Source organism: Carcharodon carcharias, chromosome 1 (genome assembly GCF_017639515.1).
Source record: "Carcharodon carcharias isolate sCarCar2 chromosome 1, sCarCar2.pri, whole genome shotgun sequence".
NCBI lineage: Eukaryota > Metazoa > Chordata > Chondrichthyes > Lamniformes > Lamnidae > Carcharodon > Carcharodon carcharias.
Genome location: NC_054467.1, coordinates 22,579,417 through 22,601,191, shown reverse-complemented (window position 1 = coordinate 22,601,191; position 21,775 = coordinate 22,579,417). Strand labels below are relative to the sequence as shown.

The following is a 21,775-nucleotide window of genomic DNA, read 5'->3' as shown; positions in this document are numbered from 1 at the left end:
GGGGTTCTTTTCACGGAGTAGAAGGGAGATTGAGGTCACTCTGCCTCAGAAGACCGGGGAAACAGGGTCATTGAATATTTTTAAGGCAAATAGATTCTTGTTAGGCAAGGGAATCAAAGGTTATTGGTGGTAGATGGGAATGTGGAATTTGAAACACAAACAGATCAGCCATGATCTTAGTGAATGGTGGAGCAGGCTTGAGGGGCCGAATGGCCTGCATCTGCTCCTATTTCGTATGTATGTAACCCTTCTGCCCCCAGTGGCCAGCCTGAGAGAAGTATGGATTGAAACCTTAGGTGAGAAATTACTTGCTAGTGCTCTTTTTGACATGAAACAGCATGTGGGATGCAGTAAATGTTAAGAAGCTGGGAAAAGGTAATTTAATGAAGTGTGCATCAGAGCCCTCTGTCTCTCCATCAAAAAGGCATTTTAAATGTAGAGTTGGGAATGGAGTCATGGTCCAGTCCAAGTTTTGTAGGAAGCAATCTTCATTAATTTGGATTTAGGATTCTGGGGGTTAACAGTTAGCGTACAGACTCTTACTTTTGTGTTAATAAATGAGTTATTGCATCTCTGCTTCTCTTATATTAAAGGAACACTGGGGTTCTTTTTATTGGTTTGCTCAGAAACAGAATCCTTTGCCTATGTGTTCTGAATTGTGTGCCACTGCATTGCAGCTTGGGAAGGGAGAAAAACACTTAAATGCTGCTTTATGTAGCCAGACACATCACATGGTCAGCTATTCAACAGATATGGCCCCAGTTTATAAAGTCATTCAGAGGCATGGCTTCAAAGTATGCAATTGTAATGGGATTATTTGATTGGGAAAATTAGTATATAACATTAAAACATACCTTTTAATAGTACCTTAGAGAAAAAAAAATCACCAAAGAGCATCACAGATGCATGATTTAAGAAAGGAAACCAAAGAAGGAGATAGTTGGAGGGTTGGTAAAAGTGATGAGCTTTAACAAGAGCTTTAAAAGGGGTGCGGGTTTGGGGGGGAGGGGGGGTGGAGAGAGAGAGAGAAGAGTGGAAACATTTAGGAAGGAAGTTCCAGAGCACGGAATAGAGATGGCTAAAGGCATGGTCACCAATGGTAGGGTAAAGTGAGCGAACGATATGTAACAGGCTAGAGTCAGAGGAACAGAGATTTGAGGGGGCAGGGTGGGGGGAGGCACAGGTTGCAGGGTTAGATGAGATTTACAATGAAATTGGCCTGGCATGGATAGTTTTGATATCTAGTTAGTCAAACTGTCATATCAATGTCAATTTTCTTTGTAACCTTATGATGGAGCAAATAATCCTGTTTGTGAATGAGCTACAGATTTTTTTTAAATAAAGATTTTTATTGGACCAAAATACCTCAATTTCTCTCTTCTTATGGGGGAAAAAACTATCAGCTGTCCAAATAAATAGTTGCAACATGGGTCCTTTGGTAGTGCTGTGCTTAATGAAGTGTACAAGAACTACTGTGTTACATTGCCTCATTGTAGTAATAGAGATGGAACATGGATGTAAATTTGAGCGGCACTGGGTTTTTGACTTTACCAATAATGTGAGTGGGAATTTTTAGATTCTGTTCAAGCCTTTCACTACAGAAAACATCAGTTTTACAACCATTGCAGTGTACAGAATCCCTAACCAATGATTGGGAATTGGTATTGTTTGTATTCCTTCTGTTGTCTACAGATGTGAAATATTTATTTTTGGGCTTATGCAGCTGTGATGCTTGTGTTCTTATTTGCCATAGTGTATTTTTGAAAGCGATTTTTTTTTTCTTCAATGGCTGGTAAAACAAGCATGAAGTGTCTAAGGTATTGCTTAGTATTCAATACATGAAGTGGAATGCTGGTCTGTTACCCTCACTGAAAGTGAGAATTATTACTGTTTGCCTGTTGTTACAATCGATGATGCCTTGTATCCTGAGCAGCAGTGTACCAAGTCATAGCCATCCAAATAAATAAAGCACTGTACTGAGAAATATTTTCCTACAATGCTGCCTGCTTCTTAGCTGGCTTTTCGTCCTAGAATACAAGCAGTGTCTTGAGACAAGCAATTGGCCATTTTTGGTTATAACCCTTTGCAAATCACAGTATTGGGTCATAAACAGCACTGACTGCATTAATGTTTCCAATTCAATACCAGAGCTATTGGTTTCAGGATTCAATAGGAATAATCTCAATTTCCAGCCTGAGATGCTGTAAATGGAGTGTATTCATCTGATAAAAATGGATGTCTTGGGAGTAGTCTCCATAATGAATTCCTGCAGTGCACAAGCCATTGTAGGCCATGTCCCATTGTTGATCAGTTTTGTTGAATTATTAATTTGACATAGGTGTTGAATTTAACTCTCTCTATAAGTACTCCAGTGATTTACTCCTTCTGTACAACTGACTACCTCAAGACACAACAGTTGGATGCAGAGTTGAAGAACCGCTCCTGCAATTTCAGATATCAGTAAATTCATGCATATTGATTTGTGAAAAGTCATCGTGATGCACTCCACGTTGATATTTTTTCACTAAGTAGGTGCATCCTGTAGTATATGGCATGTAAGCCACACTGTGTCTTTCTCAGTTTTTATTTGAGCAGTTACTCAGTAAGTTGTCTTTTTGTCACAGGCCATAGACTAGCACAAGAGCCTGGCAATAGGAATATTCTCACCTTCAAGTAATGCATACTCATTGCAATGAGTGACAGAGATCTCTGCAGGACTTGACTTCAATATTTCAATGGAAATTTATCACAGGAACAAAATGAAATAAAAAGGGCAACCATATTCCAACATCATGCAAAATTGTTTTTTATATGATTAAACGATCTAATGAAGAAATAGTTTGATGCAATGATCCAGCATGTGTTCACTCAAATTCGCTAATGTGACTTGCCAGTTTTCTTAATGGTTAAGTATGTTGGTGTAACCCTGAGCCTCAATGCATGATCTGTGTTGTTAACTGATCTCCATCATTGCTGCAGTTCAGGTACTTTAGCTGTTCCTTGGAGAGGGTAGGAAAAAGTCAACCAGTGTTCCTTGTTACTCCTGGTGGAAAGTATGCTCCAGGATAGAATTCACTTTTTGCTTGGTGGCCTCCCAAGAAGGGACCTACATTTGGTGATGAGGAAAGATACCTTTTTTTCCTGAATACAACAATGGCTAGTAGATGCCAGCTCTGTCGGTGTTGGTTGCAGTCCTTTTTTATATCTACCTGAAGCAGTCCTTCCTTTGTAAGCCTGGAAAGTGATGGGTTCTTAAAGTTAAACAGCCCGCCTATTCTCTCAACTTTAACCTGGTATTCAGCATGTCCACAATTCCAGCAAGGGATATTGGGTGGCCATTGGAAGTGTAATTTAGCTGCTGATTTTTATTTTCTTTGGTTTCCTATTCTCTTCACTCACTCTAATAATAGGCACACTGCCACTGACCATCTAGAATCATCCACTGAACCATGGGGAGTCCAATTAAGGGCATAGGAACAAGAGTAGGCTATTTAGTCTCTTGAGTTTGTTCTGCCATTTAGTGAGATCATGGCTTATTAGTGATCTAAACCATATACTTTACCTTATTTCACTTAATACCTGGAGTTAGCGTTTCCTAATTTTACTCCTGAAAGGCACACCAATAATTTTTAGATTATGTCCCTTAGTCCTATACCCTTCAAGCACTGAAATGGTTTCTGTCTGTATTATCTGCTCTACTTGATATCTTAAGCTTCAATCAAATCACTCCTTAACCTCCACATTCCAGGGAACACGATCCTAATTTATGTAATGTCATCATGTAGCTTAATCCTTGGTGTCCCGGTATCATTCTAGTGAATCTAGGTTGCAGTCCTTCCAAGACCAATATTTCCTTCCTAAGGTGCAGTGCCTGGAACTGCTTGCAACAGGTGTGGTCGAACCAAGGCTTGTGTAGCTGAAATATTCTACCCCCTTATATTCTAATCCTCTGGATAGAAAGGCCAATATTTGATAAGCCTTTTTGTTTATTTTCTATACCTATTTATGATATTTTAATGATTTATATACCTGGATCCCACATCTCTTTGGACCTCCACTGTCTGTAGCTTTTCACAGTTTAGAAAGTTTGATCCTTCTTCGGTTCAGCAGCCTATATTAAAATCCATTTGCCACACTTGTGCCCACTCATTTAATCCATCAATATATCTTGGTAATTTTATGCTTCCTTCTGCACAGCTTACAATATTGCCTATCTTGGTGTCTTGAGTAAATTTGAATATGTGGCTTCCTACCCCGTTCGCTAAGTCCTGAATGAATATAGTAAACAGTTGAGGCCTCAGCATAGATCCTTACATGTCACATACTGTGAATTAGAGTATCTGCTTATTATCCCTAGTCACTCGCTCTTTTTTTGCACAGCTGATTTCCTGACCCAAGTTAATAATTTACCTTCAGTTCCATGCGCTTCAACTTTAGCTAATAGTCTCTTATGAGGAATTTAATCTTGTGACTTCTGGAAGCTCATGAATAACATCCATTGATTGGACCCCTTTATAAAGTAACATGGAAACCTCTGCCTGCCTGGGTTTGAAATCTATTCCATTATACGTATGAAGTTTCCCTCAACTTTTAACTTACCCATAGATTTCTAACATTAGTTGTTAATCTTATGGGCTTAATCCTTTCCATCGATATGAATTACAATTCAGTGAGCACTTGCTACACTATAGTCTTAAGGGCTTCAATGATTTATTGATCAGTGGATCTGGAAAGTCAACAACTTACTGGTTGATGAGTAGTTTTGTTTCTTGCCTCATCTTCACTTTTCATGTTGATTTTATTATCCAAGCTCTGTGGAGGTCACTACAGATCATTGTGGGTAGGATTTTGAGTTTGGTGTGCGGTCGCGGTCAATGGATTCTGGAGCAGCCATGAAACAGGCCGCTGCCCGTGATTTCACACTGGCTGGCCAATTAAGGCCTGCGGAGCATGAATGGCGGCTCCCGATTTGGTCAGGAAGGTGCGGGCGGAGGCGGGAGCCTGTCGGTCGCCGGGTCCAATGGCGACCTGGCAACCGGTTTAAAACTGGCACAGCTGGGCCCTGCAAGGCTGCTGGCAATGAACACATCTTCGGTGTTGTCAGCAGGAGATTAAAGATTATGCCAGGTGGGAGGGCATGTCGGGTGGGCACTCCTCTCTGTCCCTCTGGTTTTCGGATGAGTGCCTCGCGGTCCTCCAGGAGGAGGTGGCTGTCGGGAGGGACACCCTTGTCCCCAGGGATGGAAGGAGGAGGCCACTGCACTTAATAAAAAGAGCTTGGGAGGATGTGGCAGTGCTGGTCAGCAGCCATGATGTTGTGCGGCGCACCTGGGTCCAGTACTGGAAGAGGTTTAACAACCTGCTGTGCTCAGGAAGGGTGAGTACTATGTTGGCATGGATCAGTGTGTTGAAGTGTTTAGGACTGGCCGTTCCCCCGTGGAGCTCAGGGGTGTTAGAGTCTGAGTGCCAAATTGTCAATGATGCTGGAGCTGGCTAAGGGGGCGAGTGCTGGCTGCTTGGACTGGGTGCCTTGCGGCTCGAGGGCCACATCTCGGATGTGCCCTGCAAGGTGTTCCTCAATTGGGGTTGACCAGGCTGCAATGGTGCTGCAGGTAGAGAGTGGACTAATCAATGCTCCTCTGTCCTTTCAGGAGAAGACGGCCCATAACAGCATCGAAAGGTCGCGGACTGGTGGAGGCCCCGCTAACCTCCTAATCCTAACCAGATCAGGACACCTTGGAGCTGGAGAAGCGCTATCCACCTCGGTCAACCGGCCGTGGAGATGCTAGGATGTCAGACCAAGATAAGAGTGCAGTGCACAGAGGTGAGAGTTTCAGATGGTGCAAACATTCTTGTGTAGCCTCATCATTGGGAGCCAAAAATCTGGATTCCCCACTGATCATTGAAAGACAATGGCACCATGATGCAGATCTCCATGGTCTCCAGGGTGCCTGGCATGCATTGTGACAGTATGATGACTTAAACTAATGACATGTCGTTGTTCTCCCTTTGGTTTACCACCACGCATCCAACCGCAGGACCTCTAAGAACCACCCCTGATGCCAGAGGCCCGCTAGGTTCCAGATGCCTCTCTGTCACATCCACACTCTGAACCAGGCACCAGTGCAGATATCAGCACCTGGGCGGGTGTTAGGTCTTCGGTGTTAGAATGTCGGTGCGCAGTGGTGAGTGTCCTTAACACTAGCTTGAGGTGCAGGCGGAGGCAGAGAGTGCCCAGGGCACCGGCAGTCGGAGGGTTGCTGGAGACCAGAACGATGCTCAGTCAAAGGCTGATGATGAGCCTCTGGAGTTGGCCGTTAGGTGGCAAATGCTGGATGTCCAGCGAGATGTGTAAGAGGATCTGGTGGAGATCCATGAGGGTATGCGTGCCCTCGTCTCTGTTATGGAGGAGTCCATGCCGAACAACAGCACTGCGTTGGCCCTCATGGCCGAGCATACTGCCTCCTCCATTGAGAGAATGGCGACTGTCATGGAGAGGCAGCTCCAGGAACAGAATCGGGTTCCTGGGGTTGCGCTTGGACCTGCAAGCCCTCACATAGGCACCGACCTCAGGTGGTCAGTGTCAGTGTCCATGTCTGTGTGGGAGATGGATGAGGCATCCAGTATCCCAGCTAGATGCCTGCCCATTAACGGTGAGCAGGAAAGTCAGAGCAACCTCACGTTGGCGCTCAAGCTGCCTGTTATCTTGAGGCACTCTGGATAATGGTAGCAGCTCCCCTTCCCCTCTGTCAGTGACTGTGACATCTATTGAGGCTGTGGCAACTGGGGAGATGCCAGCTGTGGAACTGGCTGCTCCCCCCCCACCCCCCAGGCATCCCGCTCAGCCTCAGCTTGGTGCTTTCACCTCCAGCTTGACGCAACTATGAACAGCTGATTGGGAGACTCCACACAGATTCCCCCCACTCACCCCTGGAAAGAGCCGGATGCATAGAAGTTAAGGGCCTCTGTGACCTTCAGAGCCACTGGCATAGGCTGTCCACCCAGGCAGTCGGAGCTGATCTCACACCCAATCATCTGACAGATGGAGGTCACTGCCTCCCTTGAGAGGCGGAGCCTCCTTTAGCATTGCACCTCAGACATATTGAGGTAGCTGAATCGCTGCCTGAAAACTCTGGCAGCAGGATAGTGGTGTCTTCTGTGGTCCCTCCTTCCTTGGACTGCCAGCTGGTCCTTCGCCTCCTGTGCCTGCTCCTCACTTCCCACAGGTTTCCCCCTGAAAACTGCATTGGGACACCTGGCCCCCTCTCCCTTCTGCCCCTCTCTTCCTCCTCAGGAGGTGCCAACTGCAGAGACCACAATCCCCATTACCAGGGTAACGGAAGGTCCACATGGTCTGAATTCTCTGTGGCCCTTGGAGACACCAAGGAGCCTGGAAATGCTAAGAAAGAAGCCCCGAACTGAGATGAAGCTGCCAAGGACCAATAAGTCACCAGCAGCAAACTAACTACCAAACTCCTCACTTCTCACGCTGGCAATGCTGCTGACCTCTTTTATCCCACCCGTGGATGAGGTTCTTGAAATTGCCAGCTGGCTGCCTGCCCATTTTGCCTGTGTGACAAACGCGCAATTGCAAGAGCAATGAAAAATCAGGATCGATTGACTTTTTAAAGGCCTTAACTGGCCTTTTAATTAATGGCTGAAGTGGCTCTGGGACCCATGTGTGCCCGCCATCCGAAATATCGTGCGAGTGCACGATAACGTTGGGACATTCACCCGATGTCATCACGTGTTATTTTACGCTCAAGCGAGTTGGGTGCGCACCAGCATGTCGAGCGAAAAAATTCTGCCCTACATATTTATACAAGTGGCAGCAGAATTGACCTTCCCAGGTTGCTCTTGACTAATAATCCAACTATGAAAAGAATGGAATGTAAACAAAAACATTTCTGGGAATACTCTGTAGGACAAGTGTCTGTGCAGAGACAAACAGCGCTAATGTTTCATGCTGGCAGTCTTTTTACACAACTAGATGTAAAAGCAACAACTTGTATTTATGTAGCACCTTTAACATAAAACATTCCAAGGCACTTCATAGGAGCATTATAACACAAGTATGACGCCACAAAAGGAGGTATTAAGTCAGATGACTAGAAGCTTGGTCAAAGAGTAGTTTTAAGTAGCTTTTTAAAAGAGGAAGTGGAGAGATGGAATGGGGTAGGGAGGGTATTCCTGAGCTTGGGGCCTAGGCAACTGAAGTCATAGCCACCAATGGTGAAGTGATTAAAATCAGGGATGTGCAAGAGGCCAGAATTAGAGGAGTGCACATCAGAGTTGTGGGACTGGAGGAAATTACAGAGATAGGCAGAGACAAGACCCTGGAAGGATTTGAAAACAAGGATGGGAATTTAACCAATTGCAGAGAATAAGGAACCAAAGGAAAGGTCTGTGATGGGTAGAATTCAAGAGCAATGGCTGTGATCTCAAATTGTTAAACTCAGTGTTTGTAAAGTATCTAATCAAAAGGTGGGATGCTGTGTATCGAACTTCCATTGAGCTTCATCCGGAAAGAAATGGAGCTAGAGAGTCAAGGAAAGGAAGAGTCAGAGATGGACCATGTGAAGGAGGGGGAGGGATAGAAATTTGAAGAAAGGTTGATGAAAATTTATGGTTTGGGGTAAGAGCAGGAAGTGGCATCAATTCAAACTAGAATGTAAAGGAAAAAATGGTGAGGGGGTGACCTGAGAAAGACTGGAACAACAAATGCTTGATTTATCCTTTGAAAAGACATCATAGCCAGGACCCAGACAGGTTGCTAGAGAAAGATCTTTTTACTTGGAGGAAGTGAGAGGAATCCAAGGAGAAGTTCTTCAATGTAAAAAGACGAGTTCAGCCAGGCAGATGAGGATGGTGGTGGATTGGACCTGGTTGTTCTCCACTGAAGGGCTCTCCTGTTGGGGTTGATGGGTTGGAGACTAGGCAGCCATGGTAGATAAAGAGGTGGTTTGGTCTGAAAAATGAGAAAATTAAAGTTGGTCTTGCTCAGGACCCCTCCCATCTCTTCTTCTGGTGTGTTGATGACTCTTTCGGTACCATTTCCTGTTCTTGTTGAGATGGAAAACTTTCATCTATCTTTGCTTCAAATTTGAAACCCTTCCTCACCTTCATATTATCAATCTCCAAATCGTTCCTGCTTTTCCTGGACATGAGCCCCATTTCTGGGAATAGACTATCAATCAGTACCTACTGCAAGCCCACTGCCTCCCACAGTTATCTTGATTACCGCCAATCGCACCTCCCAGACCTTTTTCAGCATTCCAAAATGCTTTTTTAAAAATTCATCCTTGGGATGTGTGCCTCACTGGCAAAGCCAGCAATTATTGTCCATCCCTAATTGCCCTTGAGAACCACGGCAGTCCATGTGGTGTAGGTATACCCATGGTGCTTTAATCCTTTAGGGGTTTGATATAACTGAGTGGCTTGCTAGGCCACTTCAGATGGCAGTTAAGGGTCAGCCACATTGCTGTGGACTGAAGCCACTTGTCGACTAAACTGGGTATGGATGGCAGATTTCCTCTCCTATAAAAAAAACCAGATGGGTTTTTATGAGAATCTGGTAGTTTAATGATTATTATAAATGAGACTAGCATTTTATTCCAGATTTATTAATTAAGTTTAAATGCCCCCAGCTGCTGCGTTGAGGTTTGAACTCGCCCCTCTGGAGCATCAGTCCAGGCCTCCGGATTTTATTGGTCAAGAAACATTACTGCAATGCCACGATCCCCGGTTCAATGTAAAATGTTTCCTCCATAACATCCTGGTCTGCTCTTCAATCAACCCAGCACTCACTCCCTTTCTCACAACACCTTCCTATGCAACAAAATGAAACATCTGCCTTTTACATTTCTACCTTCCAGGGCCCCAGACGCTCCTTCCAGATGAAATGGTGATTTGCTTGTCTTCCTCCTCAGTTCAGTATACTGTATTCACTGTTCAGGATGTGGTCTCCTCTTAGTCAGAGACACCAAACGCAGGCTGGGTGATTTGCTTTGCTGAACACCTCTGTTTGGACTGCACGTGCAACCCTGAGCTTTTGTCACTGCCGTTTAACTCTACCCTCAGCTCCCACCTTTCAGTTGGGCACTTTGCAACCTTCTGGACTCAACATAAAGTTAAAAAATTTCAGACCATAAATACTACTATGTTTTTTTTCTGGAAAGCGGGTGCTCATAATGATTCTGCTTTTCATTTACTCTCTCCTGTCTTCTGTATCACAGACCTTCATTTTTCCTCTTCCTTTTCAGCTTTCCCTGCCTATGTGCTTGCTTAAAATTTAGTGGACCTGTAACATTTTCCAGTTCTGATGGAAGGTTAGCATCCTGAAACATTAACTCTGTTTCTAACTCTGCAGTTGCTGCCTGGCCTGCTGAGTATTTCCAGCATTTTCAGTTTTATATCACACATTTCCATAATCTGCAGTGTTTTGCCTTTGTGTGAAAAAAGATGGCTTGCTTCAGGCTAAACACCCTTGTATCATGTGACAATGACACATTTATTCATCCTTCAGTAAAGTTAAATATTTCTGGATTGAAGATGATGAGGTATTGTATTTGAATGTTTGTAGTTCAGGATGAAGTGACAATATCTCTTTGCTTCACACTTACATTCCTGTTTCAGTGAAATACTGCACCTGAAATAGCAGAATGTACCTCCTTGCTTTTAAAGTTTAAAATGTTGGTGTTCATGTACCCACTTTTTAAAAGCATACCCTCTCGCATGCTTTTTTCCCCCCTTTTTGGGGAATAGTGGGGAGTTGGTGGAAAGATTTCTAGGCTGATTATCAGCCATTGAACCACGTCACGAGCACTACTTCCATGGCCAACAGGTCCTGGTGTGGCACTGGATCCTGGAGCTTCTGGCCCAGAGGTAGGGACACTGACACTTCACCACAAGACCTCATGTACCTAAAGATAACATTTCAAACTCTTCAGATCCAGCGTTCTTGTAACAGTGGGCTTGCATTGTCAATTTAAATGGGGTCACTCGCTGCAGTAACTGGCCTGTTATCAGCAGACGCTGTAGTTAATGCCCTTTTTATGTAGGAATGTGCACTTGAATTCTGTACCTTTTTCAACATTCATGGTGATTGTGAAATGCTTTGTTAAGGCTGCTGTGCAGGGTTTGTGCAGTTTCCTTGAATGCTCCTCTTTCAACCAGATACGAGATTAAACTGAAGACAGCCAATTTAAGACATTACACGGCACCTTGGTGACAAGTTTCATCGATAAGATGTAATGCACCAACATTAGCTTACGTGGGAACCTTTCCTATACAAGATGTTGTGCATGAACAAACCTGATGCTAATACTGCTGTCAAATCCTAGCAATAGAGGCCTTTTCGGTGCTTTAATGGTGAATATCTTAATCCATGGTGTAAAGAACTTGCAGCTCATCATTCTGACAGTACACCTGACACTGCCTTTCACGTCTGGAACCTGATGTTGCTGACATGACTGAGATGGTTTTGGACACTGAACAAAACTAATATTGACTCCATTCCCATTGTGTTCTCTCATTTAGTAGAACATGGCCAAAAATATATCAATCTCACTTAAATAGCCGTAAATGTGATGGGTGTAAAAATAAATGGAAACATTATGCTAAAAGGCTGGAGTTTATAGGTAAGTATAACAGGAATTCTGTTCAGTTTCAAATTTTCGCTATACTCAATTTGGAAATCTGATGGAAATAATAAAAATATTTCCTTGAAATAACATTACTCACCTGATTGTTAATTATTGGGCTGAATGGCCTAATTTCTGCTCCTATGTCTTATGGTCTAATCAAAGGTTACGGGGAGAATGGGGTTGAGAAATATATCAGCCATGATTGAATGGCGGAGCAGACTCGATGGGCCGAATGGCCTCATTTCTGCTCCTATGTCTTATGGTCTTACTTTTCGTTCTTCCAAATCACAATTATGGTTTTGCCCCTTTTTTTTATTTCAGGGCTACACCTCAGCGTGAGCATCTTTTCACAGATAATCTGCAGGCAGCATATTTAAAATGGATTACATTGGATAATGCCAGTTTTTAACCCTTACCCATCCAACCGTCAAGATTTGAAAAAGCACTCACATAGCTGCGGTAGCAACAACTTGCATTGTATAACACTACCATAGTTAAACATCCTAAACTGATTCACAGGAGTGACAAACACAATTTGACACAGAGCCATAGAAAGACACATTAGGATGGATGACCAAAAGCTTGGTCGAGATTGGTTTTAAGATTTATCACCTTCTCATTGTGTAACCAACGCTTCTTTTTTCTATACATTGTGTATACTTGAGCCTTTCTGACACAAAACGGGCAAGAGATGAACTTGCCTAAAAGATTTGGTTACAACAAGGCAAATAAGAGTGCAACGGCTATACTGCATCACTCCATTACTGTGAAGGACCTTATATTAATGATGATTGAGCATTTTTATTTCTGTCTCATTCACCTAATTTTACTGCAGGTTTGTGGAGATTGGTTACCTTGCTATTTGGCCAGGTTTGTGCCAGCGCAAAGTTTCCACGGTGATTGCCCGTTATTTATGCAGCTTTCCTTGATTAAATCTTTCTTCACTGATTTAGACGTATTACTTTGGTAACAGTAAATGCAAATATGACTCTTTTTTTCAGTTTATTGATCCAATTAGGCAATCTTGAAAGCTCTAGCTACAGCAATTGTTCCGAGACATGAAAAAAAAACTATGAATCCAAGAGCAATTTGAGGGGCTTTAGCAGGAAGTACTGCAGTAAATGGGCATTTAAAACAAAAAGAAGCACTTGATGCTATCAATTCTATAAACCCATTTTGTTTTCCCCCCACTGCCATCACCTAGGTGCTGGAAATAAGATAAATGCAATCAACCTGAAAATTGCAGCTTTTAATTTCACAGCTGTACTCCATAGCGAATGAGTTAATCATCAGACAGTCACCTGAAGTTTGAAATTTTATGTTTTTGCATTGTAAAGCATACAAGGTACTAGAAGCAATTACAGAGCCATAGAAGATTATTGCAAGTTAAGAGACCCTTCAGCTCATTATGTCTGTGTTGGCCATTTTGCTAGAGTAATTCAGCACAAATCTTACTGCCCTGCTCTGTTTATTTTCCTCTGCCACAAAAGTTTATGTATTTTGTAAAGAGCAACCAATGCGTCGTTTATTTTGCATCATCATAAAATGTTGAATTGAAAATGTGCTAAATGGAAAGCTTTAGTGACCAGAAATATCTGGTTATGTAATTATTTGATCTTGCCTGTATTTCCAGCATTGTAGCCTGCAGTAACAATATAATTACTAGTTCTAATCAAGTACCTATTTTAATAACCATTTGTTTACCTGCCCTAAATTATAATTAAGCCGATGTGACAGCTGTTTAGAACAATATTTACTTTGCAGGAATAAGATTGGAATGAATGGGAGATAAAAATAGAATAATTGAAGATGCTAGTTTTAAAAATGCAGTCACAATCCGTCATATAAATATTAATGTTCCTGAATTTCTTAAGATAGTTTGAACTCATGTCAGTACTAAGCACTGTGTGACAGTGCTGTGGCTTCTCTTGCTATTGGAAAAACATGTTAACTTGACCCTCATGAGTTGCCCATGAGTTTTCTGGATCAGGACATGAGATTGTTGAGTACTGCCGCTAGCAACTCGGGAGAGCTTTACCCTTTAAATTCCTTACTGCCATCCACTGACCAATTAAAGAAGTAACCGATAACAGGAACAACTGATGGCGAATTACCTGAGAGGCATGAAGGCAGTGCTGGGGCTGAGTTCCAGGGGAATAATTGGAGATTAGGAGTTGGGGAGATTGGGTTTGAGATGAAGATGAAATGATTTGGGATTGAGGCAGTGCGAAGAGAGTGTCAGTGGTCAAAACAGGTCAGGAAAGAGAGAGAGAGACAACTGTGGGTTAGAAGATGGGAGCTTGCAGGGAGAAGGGGAGACTGCAGAATGGAGGTTGAGAGGGGCTGGGGAAGGAGGGGGGTTTGGTGGTATTGAGGTTTGATAGGGTGTTACAGCCAGGTGAGGAGGAGTGAACAGGCTCCCTTCTATTTAGCCGCTTTGGTTGGTCACAATTTTCATGAGGATATGTCTTTTCCAAATCAGAATGCATATAAGCTGTGAGCAATAAGAAGCCAATCACACAAGGTTTTCTTGAGTCAAAGAAACATCAATGTATTAATCAATAAACCTGAAGAAAAATAATAACTCGATGTCAAACATGCAGCCCCCATGCAGTCATTCGCGTTCATACACACACACACACACACACACACACACACACACGTATCAGAAATAAGGGGAGTTAGAGTCCAGTAAAAAAGGTAAAAGAATATAGACCAAAACAAAAACAGAATTACCTGGAAAAACTCAGCAGGTCTGGCAGCATCGACGGAGAAGAAAAGAGTTGATGTTTCGAGTCCTCATGACCCTTCAACAGAACTAGGTGAATCCAAGGAAGGGGTGAAATATAAGCTGGTTTAAGGTGTGTGTGTGTGTGTGTGTGTGTGTGTGTGTGTGTGTGTGTGTGTGTGTGTGTGTGTGTGTGTGTGTGTGTGTGTGTGTGTGTGTGTGTGTGTGTGTGTGTGTGTGTGTGTGTGTGTGTGTGTGTGTGTGTGTGTGTGTGTGTGTGTGTGTGTGTGTGTGTGTGTGTGTTGGGGGGGTGGTGGGGGGTAGAGTTGTGTCCTTTGATTATCTTTGAGACATAGATTTTATATGTTGCAGCTGATTTAGGTTAGCTGGTTTCTTGGATGTGGTCAGCTGTAGAAAATATTGCAATTATTATGAGATCTCAGTTTGTTGGTAGATTTCTGGTAGAGTTGACTCCTTGAACTGGGTGACACTTGAAATTCCAAAAGAGAGAGAGAGAGCTACGCACAGCCTATTTCCTCTACTGAAGACTTTCATGACAACTCCTGTGTCACTTGCAATCTCTGTCAAGTGGCCTGGTCGCCTTGCCTTGAGATACTTCACCCATTGTGTATTTCCAAGAGGTTTTGGGTGTGTATGTTTTTGGCAGCCATTGTTTCAATATCCAGTACTTTGCATTTTTAATGTCTCTTCCTTAGACAGTTAGGAGTTTCAATGGGTGTATGGATTATAGAAAATGTCTCTCTCTCTCTTTGGGGTGATTTGTGTCTCCTGTTCACCTTGGAGTGTGGCCTTGCATTTTTAAGTATTTGTCTCAGTTCAAATTGTAAAATTTCCAGTTAGTTGAAGGTTGAAAATCATATTTTGAAAAAATAATGCGACATTGCCTTATGACAAGGGGCTGGAAAAAGAGAGGGAGACTGGGGCATGAAGGTGGGTGGATATGGGGCCCAGCATCTCTGAAAAATCTGGGGTAGGAACACAGCAACCACACAGTGAGAGGGAGCAGTGCTGTTTGAGGAACTGCCAGTAAATGGATGAGTGAAACCAGGGGACTTCACTGTGTCAAAGACCATTTCCACTGATGCGCGAATAGGGAACGAGGGAGTGGAGGCCAAAGATTCTCACTGAAAGGACCAAGGGGAAGGGGAGAAGGAAGATTTTGTTACTGAGGGCTATTGGACTATGTGATAAATGGCTATTGAGGCAAAGGCTAGAACATAATTTAAAGAGAATTCATTATGTGTTTGGGAATGTGCCATCAGGCATATTGAAAAGATTGACAGACTGACAATCAACCTGTTTGGCCACTTTAAGAATGCACTGAAGGAGCTTCCTGCCTAAAGCCCATAAGAAATTAATCCGGCTTTGCTCTTCAATTCACCACACTGTCATGGTCCTCTAAAGGAGTAATTCACCTCATGCCACTTCCTGGCCTTCTCCCCATAGCCCTGGATTGTTGTCCCTGTTTCCAATAACAATCCAATCCCCTTCTGAAAGCCTCAATTGACCCTGCCTCCATCTACTGCATTCCTAGGCAATGCACTCCAGGTCCTAACCACTTGCTGTGTGATAAGATTATCCTCATGTCACCATTGCTTCTTTTGCTAATTACCCTAAATCTACAAAAGTTAGTTAGCTACATCCAACTAATCAGAATGTGTGAATCTTTATTGTTGTAAAAGGACAACACAAAATGTGGCTAACCCTTGAACTTGAGGAATGAAAATAGAAGCAAATGAAAGAGGAAAAGACTTGAAGTAAATGAAGTAACAGATTCCTTCAAGGGAGAGAAAAACAGATTGGGACTCAGCATAAAGAAGCTGATCTTTAAGTGTCAATCATGTCAAAAAGGTGCTCAAGTTCAAGGATTAGCTTAATTTTGCATTATCCTTTTAAGACAATAAAGATTTACACATTCTGATTAGCTGGATGTAGCTAACTAACTTTTGTAGACTTGGGGTAATTAGCAAAAGAAGCAATGGTGACATGAGGAAAATTTTATCATAGTGTCTTAGCAAATGGTTAGGACCTGGAACACATTGCCTAGGAGTGCAGTAGATGGAGGCAGGGTCAACTGAGGCTTTCAAAAGGGAATTGGATCATTATTTGAAACAGGGACAACAATCCAGGGCTACGGGGAAAAGGCCAGGGAGTGGCATGAGGTGAATTATTCCTTTAGAGGACCATGACAGACACAGCGGGCTGAATTGAAGAGCAAAGCCCAATTTAATTTCTTATGGGTTTTAGGCAGGAAGCTCCTTTAGTGCATTCATAATATGGTCAAACAGGTTGATTATCAGCCTGTATTTCCTTTCAATATGCCTGATGGCAGACAATAATAACAGGAGAGTTTCCCGGTCAGCCATATTGCAGAAGGCAATGGCAAACCACTGCAGTACTTTCCCAAGAATAATCATGGCCAATTCAATGGAAGTTCATGGTCACCAACACCCTCTTAGTGCCTTAAGGAGGAGGAACCCCTTCATAAAACCTTAGCAGATGAACTCCAGAGTATTGTCTCCTTTTTGTGATTATTCACCATGGCAAGAAACAACTTGGAGTCTGATTTTCGTCTGAGTAAATAAAGCCTGGCAATTAATAACATTCCTGAGTTCTGGCTACTTGAATTAAATAAATCTTTTCTAGCCAGCATTTATTGCTCGTTACTAGTTCCCCTAAAGAAGGGGGATACGATCTAAGGTGCTGAAGGGGATAGCTTGATTAGTTATTAATGGTCATGTCATTTGGAGTGGGACTTATTGAAATATTTTAAAGCAGAGGTTTTGTAAATTGATGCACAATGCGGTCTTTGAAGACATGAGGGTATTTGGATTTGGCCATCAAATCCCAATATTGCTGGTGCACAGTACCGAAGCAAAATTGACTAATGTGCTCATGTCAACGCCCTTCTTGCCCCCACATGCTATATAACTGATGTGAATATGATGTTTGATGTTGTTTTATGCCCAGGTTTATTCAGTGTTATGATAATGATATTGTGCTGATGAATAAGCTTAGAGCATAAATAAACACTAAATGGATGCATCTTTCTCTCAGTGAATCAGAAACTGTTTACTAGTGGACTATAACTTTCTGCCTTAGGCTGTATGTTACATAGAAAAATACTATGTCTTCAAAAAGACCTAGGGCATGAATCTCAGCAGGGGTTTTCAGCAAAGCAACTTATAGGGGAGCTTCGCTTTAAAGTCTTACCTTAATCATAAGGAGTTTCTGAAGAGGTTGGAAGACTTCAGTTGATCTTTCAAAGTTGAGTGTTTTAACAGCAGAAAGTTATAAAAGTTTGAAAAAGGTTTAGTGTTTGATTCTGATAAAGGGCATTGACAGTTAATTTAATAGCATATACTTTAAAGCACCAATGAACTACCATATGAAATAAAAACCTTTTGTTTTCTTATTTTAATCGTAACCATGCAGTAAAATATGAATGATCAAGCCATGGAATTTAGTGACTCAGAGATTAAGAGGAATGGCGTAATTTATCTTTTGCAAGACATTTTGTGCCTGGGGCTGCATCTTCTAGGTTTGTGTTGCAAGACATCATCATCATGTGAAAGCTTCTGATTTTCATGCCAATTATGTTGACTTAACCTACAGGTATAATACTGAAAGAGACATGGTAGTACAGTTCCCAGGCACTGGTCTTAGCCTCTGGCTTTTATGAAGCCTTGTGACTGTTGAGAGTTTGGACAGTCTCGATCCAGTTGGGAATGCAGAGCAAAATTGTCCAGAATTGGTTGCAATTGTCCCTAAATTGGTAATCTTGGTAAAATCAGAGAATAATTGTCTGTAAAGCTTTAATTAGGAGCTCAGGTGTAGAATTTAAGCTATATTTTAGTGTTCATTTCAATGTCCCTTCAGATTTTGCTGAAAATTAGAGTTAAAACTAATTTAAATTCTATGGTTGATATAATTAGAGAACTTTGAAACATTTGAATACTTGGTATACCAAAAGCATTTTAAGTTTTTCTTATTCATCTTGGAAGAATTTATTATTGCTTATATGAGGAATCTGTTATTCCTTGTACACCATTGTGAAACCATTAATGTATATCATTTGCGGTGCAGTAAACCTATGGACATAACATTGAGGGTATGTGAGAATGGTGTGAAAATTGCTTTTTGTGTAAGTTCCTTCTATTGCAATTCAATTTCTATTTAGTAGAGATGCACTAACTTAGTTATATTGTGCTTTAATATTCTTTTTTAGAAAATGTCCCAAAGTGCTTCCAGAAGCGTAATAAAAATTGCTGAAAAGAGAGACATGTTGCCAAAGATGTTCATCTTGCACATGTGAGAGGAATTTAGTTACTAAGCAAAAGGAATTGATCTTGTTCTAGCAAACATAGGTTTTTACATTTGATTAATATCCAGTCTTTTACTCAAAATATGACCAGATTTGATCATCTATTACTCTTAAATAATATGTTCCAATGACAGCCACCCAATGAAACTGTTCATTGTCCTGTTTATGGAGGGCTGTCAAAACATGTTTGACGTATGTGACTGTAAAGTTGGCAGAAAAAATATGTAAATAAGATAATAGGTTGGACATGTCCAAGAAGAGTGAGACCTTATGAAAACGGAGAGATAGCAAAAAGAAAATGTGAGCAACACACTCCGCTTTATGAAATAAAAAGGAGCTATGATATATATAAACTATTTCTGTTAAGACTCCTGAATGGATCAATAGTATTCTAACATCAGATCATTTGTAGAATTGAAAAAACAATTTTTAACTGACTATAAAAGCAAAGTTACGTATTATAAATTGAACAAATATCTACTTTGAATAAATAATGAATTTTTCGCTGGCAAAATAACTTTAGCAAAGGGGAACAAGAAAATTCCATTTACCCTCAATTCCGACTGTGAAAATTTGTGCACCCAGATCTAGGGGTGAGTGTTAGGAACAGTTATCGGCCATTCACGCCCTCCAGCCTGCTCCGCCATTAAATTAGATCAAAGCTGATCTGTACCTCAACTGCAGAGTTCTTGATAATCTTTCCAAACAAAAATCTATTCGATCTCAGTCTTGAGAGTTCTGATTGTCCCAGTGTCTACAGTCTTTTTGGGGAAGAGAATCTTAGATTTCTACAAAGCTTTGTGAGAAAAATTATTTCTTGACTGTACCAGCCTGCACTTGTAAAACCAAAACAAAACGGCTGTTAGATATGATTGTGCAATTGGGCAGCACTTGCTGAACAATTCTGAGTGTGCTAATAGCTACACTAACATCCAATTTAAGATAATCCATTGTGCTTGTAACATGGCTCATTTACACTTGCTAGAAGTCACCTACATTCATACATAAGGACCTGTTCCCTGCAAACAAAATGAGCATGTACAAGCCTTGTGGCAGTTTGGAATTATCAGGGAGCTTGGGAAGCCTATAGTTCTTTGTTGCTTTCTCCTTGGCAAGCCTTGGCCAATCACAGTCAACTTGCCAAACACTCTCCATCCTTTTCTCCTGAAGTATAAGTAGCTGTAATCATTTGAAATTTGGCATTCTTGCATTTGTCCTGATGAGTGCAAGATGAAAAGCTTTGGCAACATGTCTCTCTTTTCAGCAATTTTCAAGTTTCTTTGTATTTCTTTTTGCAATGTGTAATATTTTCTGAGTCCAATTATTTTTTCTATATTTTTTCCAGTCCTCAGGATTATCAATCTTCATAGTATTTGTAGGGCATTTGCTTAAACTTTATACTGCAAATTACTTCACCCATTGAGTGGAATTTAATGCCATCCCCAGAGGAGTGTTTGGTGGCGGGGGCATTTAAATCAGGTGGGAGGGTGGTGGTTGTGGACTATGCTGCCTTCCCGTCTCTGTCCTGATTAAGTCTGGGGTCTTGCATCTTTTTGGAATTACCAAGGACTTTAGGGAGCCTATAGTTCCCCGTTGCTTTCCCCATGGCAACACCTCGGCCAATCAGAGTCAACTTGTGAACCAATCAGCACATTTTTCCTCTGTAGCATAAATTGTTGTGATCATTTGAAATTTGGCATTCTTGCGCCTGTCTAGATGAGTGGAAGATGAAACTCTTCGGCAACATGTTTCTCTTTGCTGCAATATTCAAGTTCTATACCAAGTGAAGGTTTGCAATAAAACATGGTTGGAGCTATGGGAAGTTCATCAGGGAATGTATGTAGGAACATGGGAAAATAGTGCACTTAAAGAGAATCTGCATCGTTTAGCCCAAAAAGTAATACCTAATCACACCACTCAAACATCTTTCAAATTCTCCTTTAAATGTTTGATACTGTCTTGCTCCCGAGGCAGTACCTTCCATATGTTCATCACCCTCTGCATAAAGAAACTGCCCTTAAGGACCTTGAATGCTTGAAAATATCTCTGCTGAGCCTTTTCAGAATTAACAGTCACAATCTCATGAGCCTCTTCTTGTTCCGGGCCTTAATTAAGGTGTCAGTGTGGTAGCCCTTTTCTGCCCTGCTTCTGGTGCCTGGATAACTTGTTGAAATTGAATTGTATATTCAGTTAAACTATAGCTATGTTAGTGCCTTGTACAGACAGACTCATGATTGGCTCTTGTGATTTGTGCTGTACATCCTTGGATCTGTGTAGCTTTGCCTTAGTACTGCTGCACAGTGTGCTGCTGGCTTTGATGTGTATTCCAGAAACACATCAGCATTTTCTCCTGTGTTGTGTCCAGTAACATATATCTATTTTGTTTGTATTCCCATTATATTCTGAGGGACTGGCCACTGTGCCTGGATGGCCAAAAACCATTTCCCTGCCAGGTCCTGATCTCTCAACTCCCAAATGACCAGAATTCTGGGGAGGTCAAAGAAAATGCTTCAAAGACACTCTGAAGTTCTCTTTGAAACATGGCAGCATTGACTTTAATGTCTTGGGGGAGCTTCCTAACAAGTGGTCAAAATGGTGACGACTTGTCCATCAAGTTGTATCACGCTGAGAGCCCCAACGCCTTAATGATGAGGCAGGGTTGGGGCAGAGAGGGAATTGAAAAGGAAGCAAATCCTGCTCCCCAGATCCCACTATCTTGTGGGACATCCTGCCCTGTGCGCCTAAAGATCTGCGGGTTGAGAATTGGCCCATTCAGCCACTGTTGCGAAAGGAGACTGTTGTGAAAATGCCTAATGCCCTGATTTCATATGTTTTAGGAATAATTTTTGGCAGGGGCAGGGGGTGGGGTTTGAGTTTTTAAAATAAGATAAGAGAAGCACCTGGTTTGGGAGGTTGGTAAACAGACTTAAAGTGATTGTAATTTGAAGGGTGGCCTGTGTTTAGTTAATGATGTTAGATTTAGAAGTATGAAAACAATAAGCAATGGAATGGTCCTTTGACTCCATTAAAAGCTAAGAAAGGGTGGTAAGACTGCAG

At 41.9% G+C, this 21,775-nt stretch overlaps 1 protein-coding gene across 4 annotated transcripts in view; it reads left to right on the top strand.

Annotated features, from left to right (window-relative positions):
• Window positions 1-21,775, top strand: part of LOC121282937 (serine/threonine-protein phosphatase 2A 55 kDa regulatory subunit B gamma isoform) — a 339,135-nt gene that overhangs the window by 130,003 nt on the left and 187,357 nt on the right. For 2 of the 4 annotated variants that reach the window (XM_041196781.1, XM_041196789.1), the window contains one exon: window positions 5,652-5,824. The exons of the other annotated variants lie outside the window; for them this stretch is intronic. In XM_041196781.1, coding sequence (XP_041052715.1) covers window positions 5,791-5,824 — 34 coding nt within the window. In that variant the 5' untranslated portion in view covers window positions 5,652-5,790. The remainder of the gene's footprint in view (window positions 1-5,651; window positions 5,825-21,775) is intronic. 4 annotated transcript variants of the gene reach the window in all.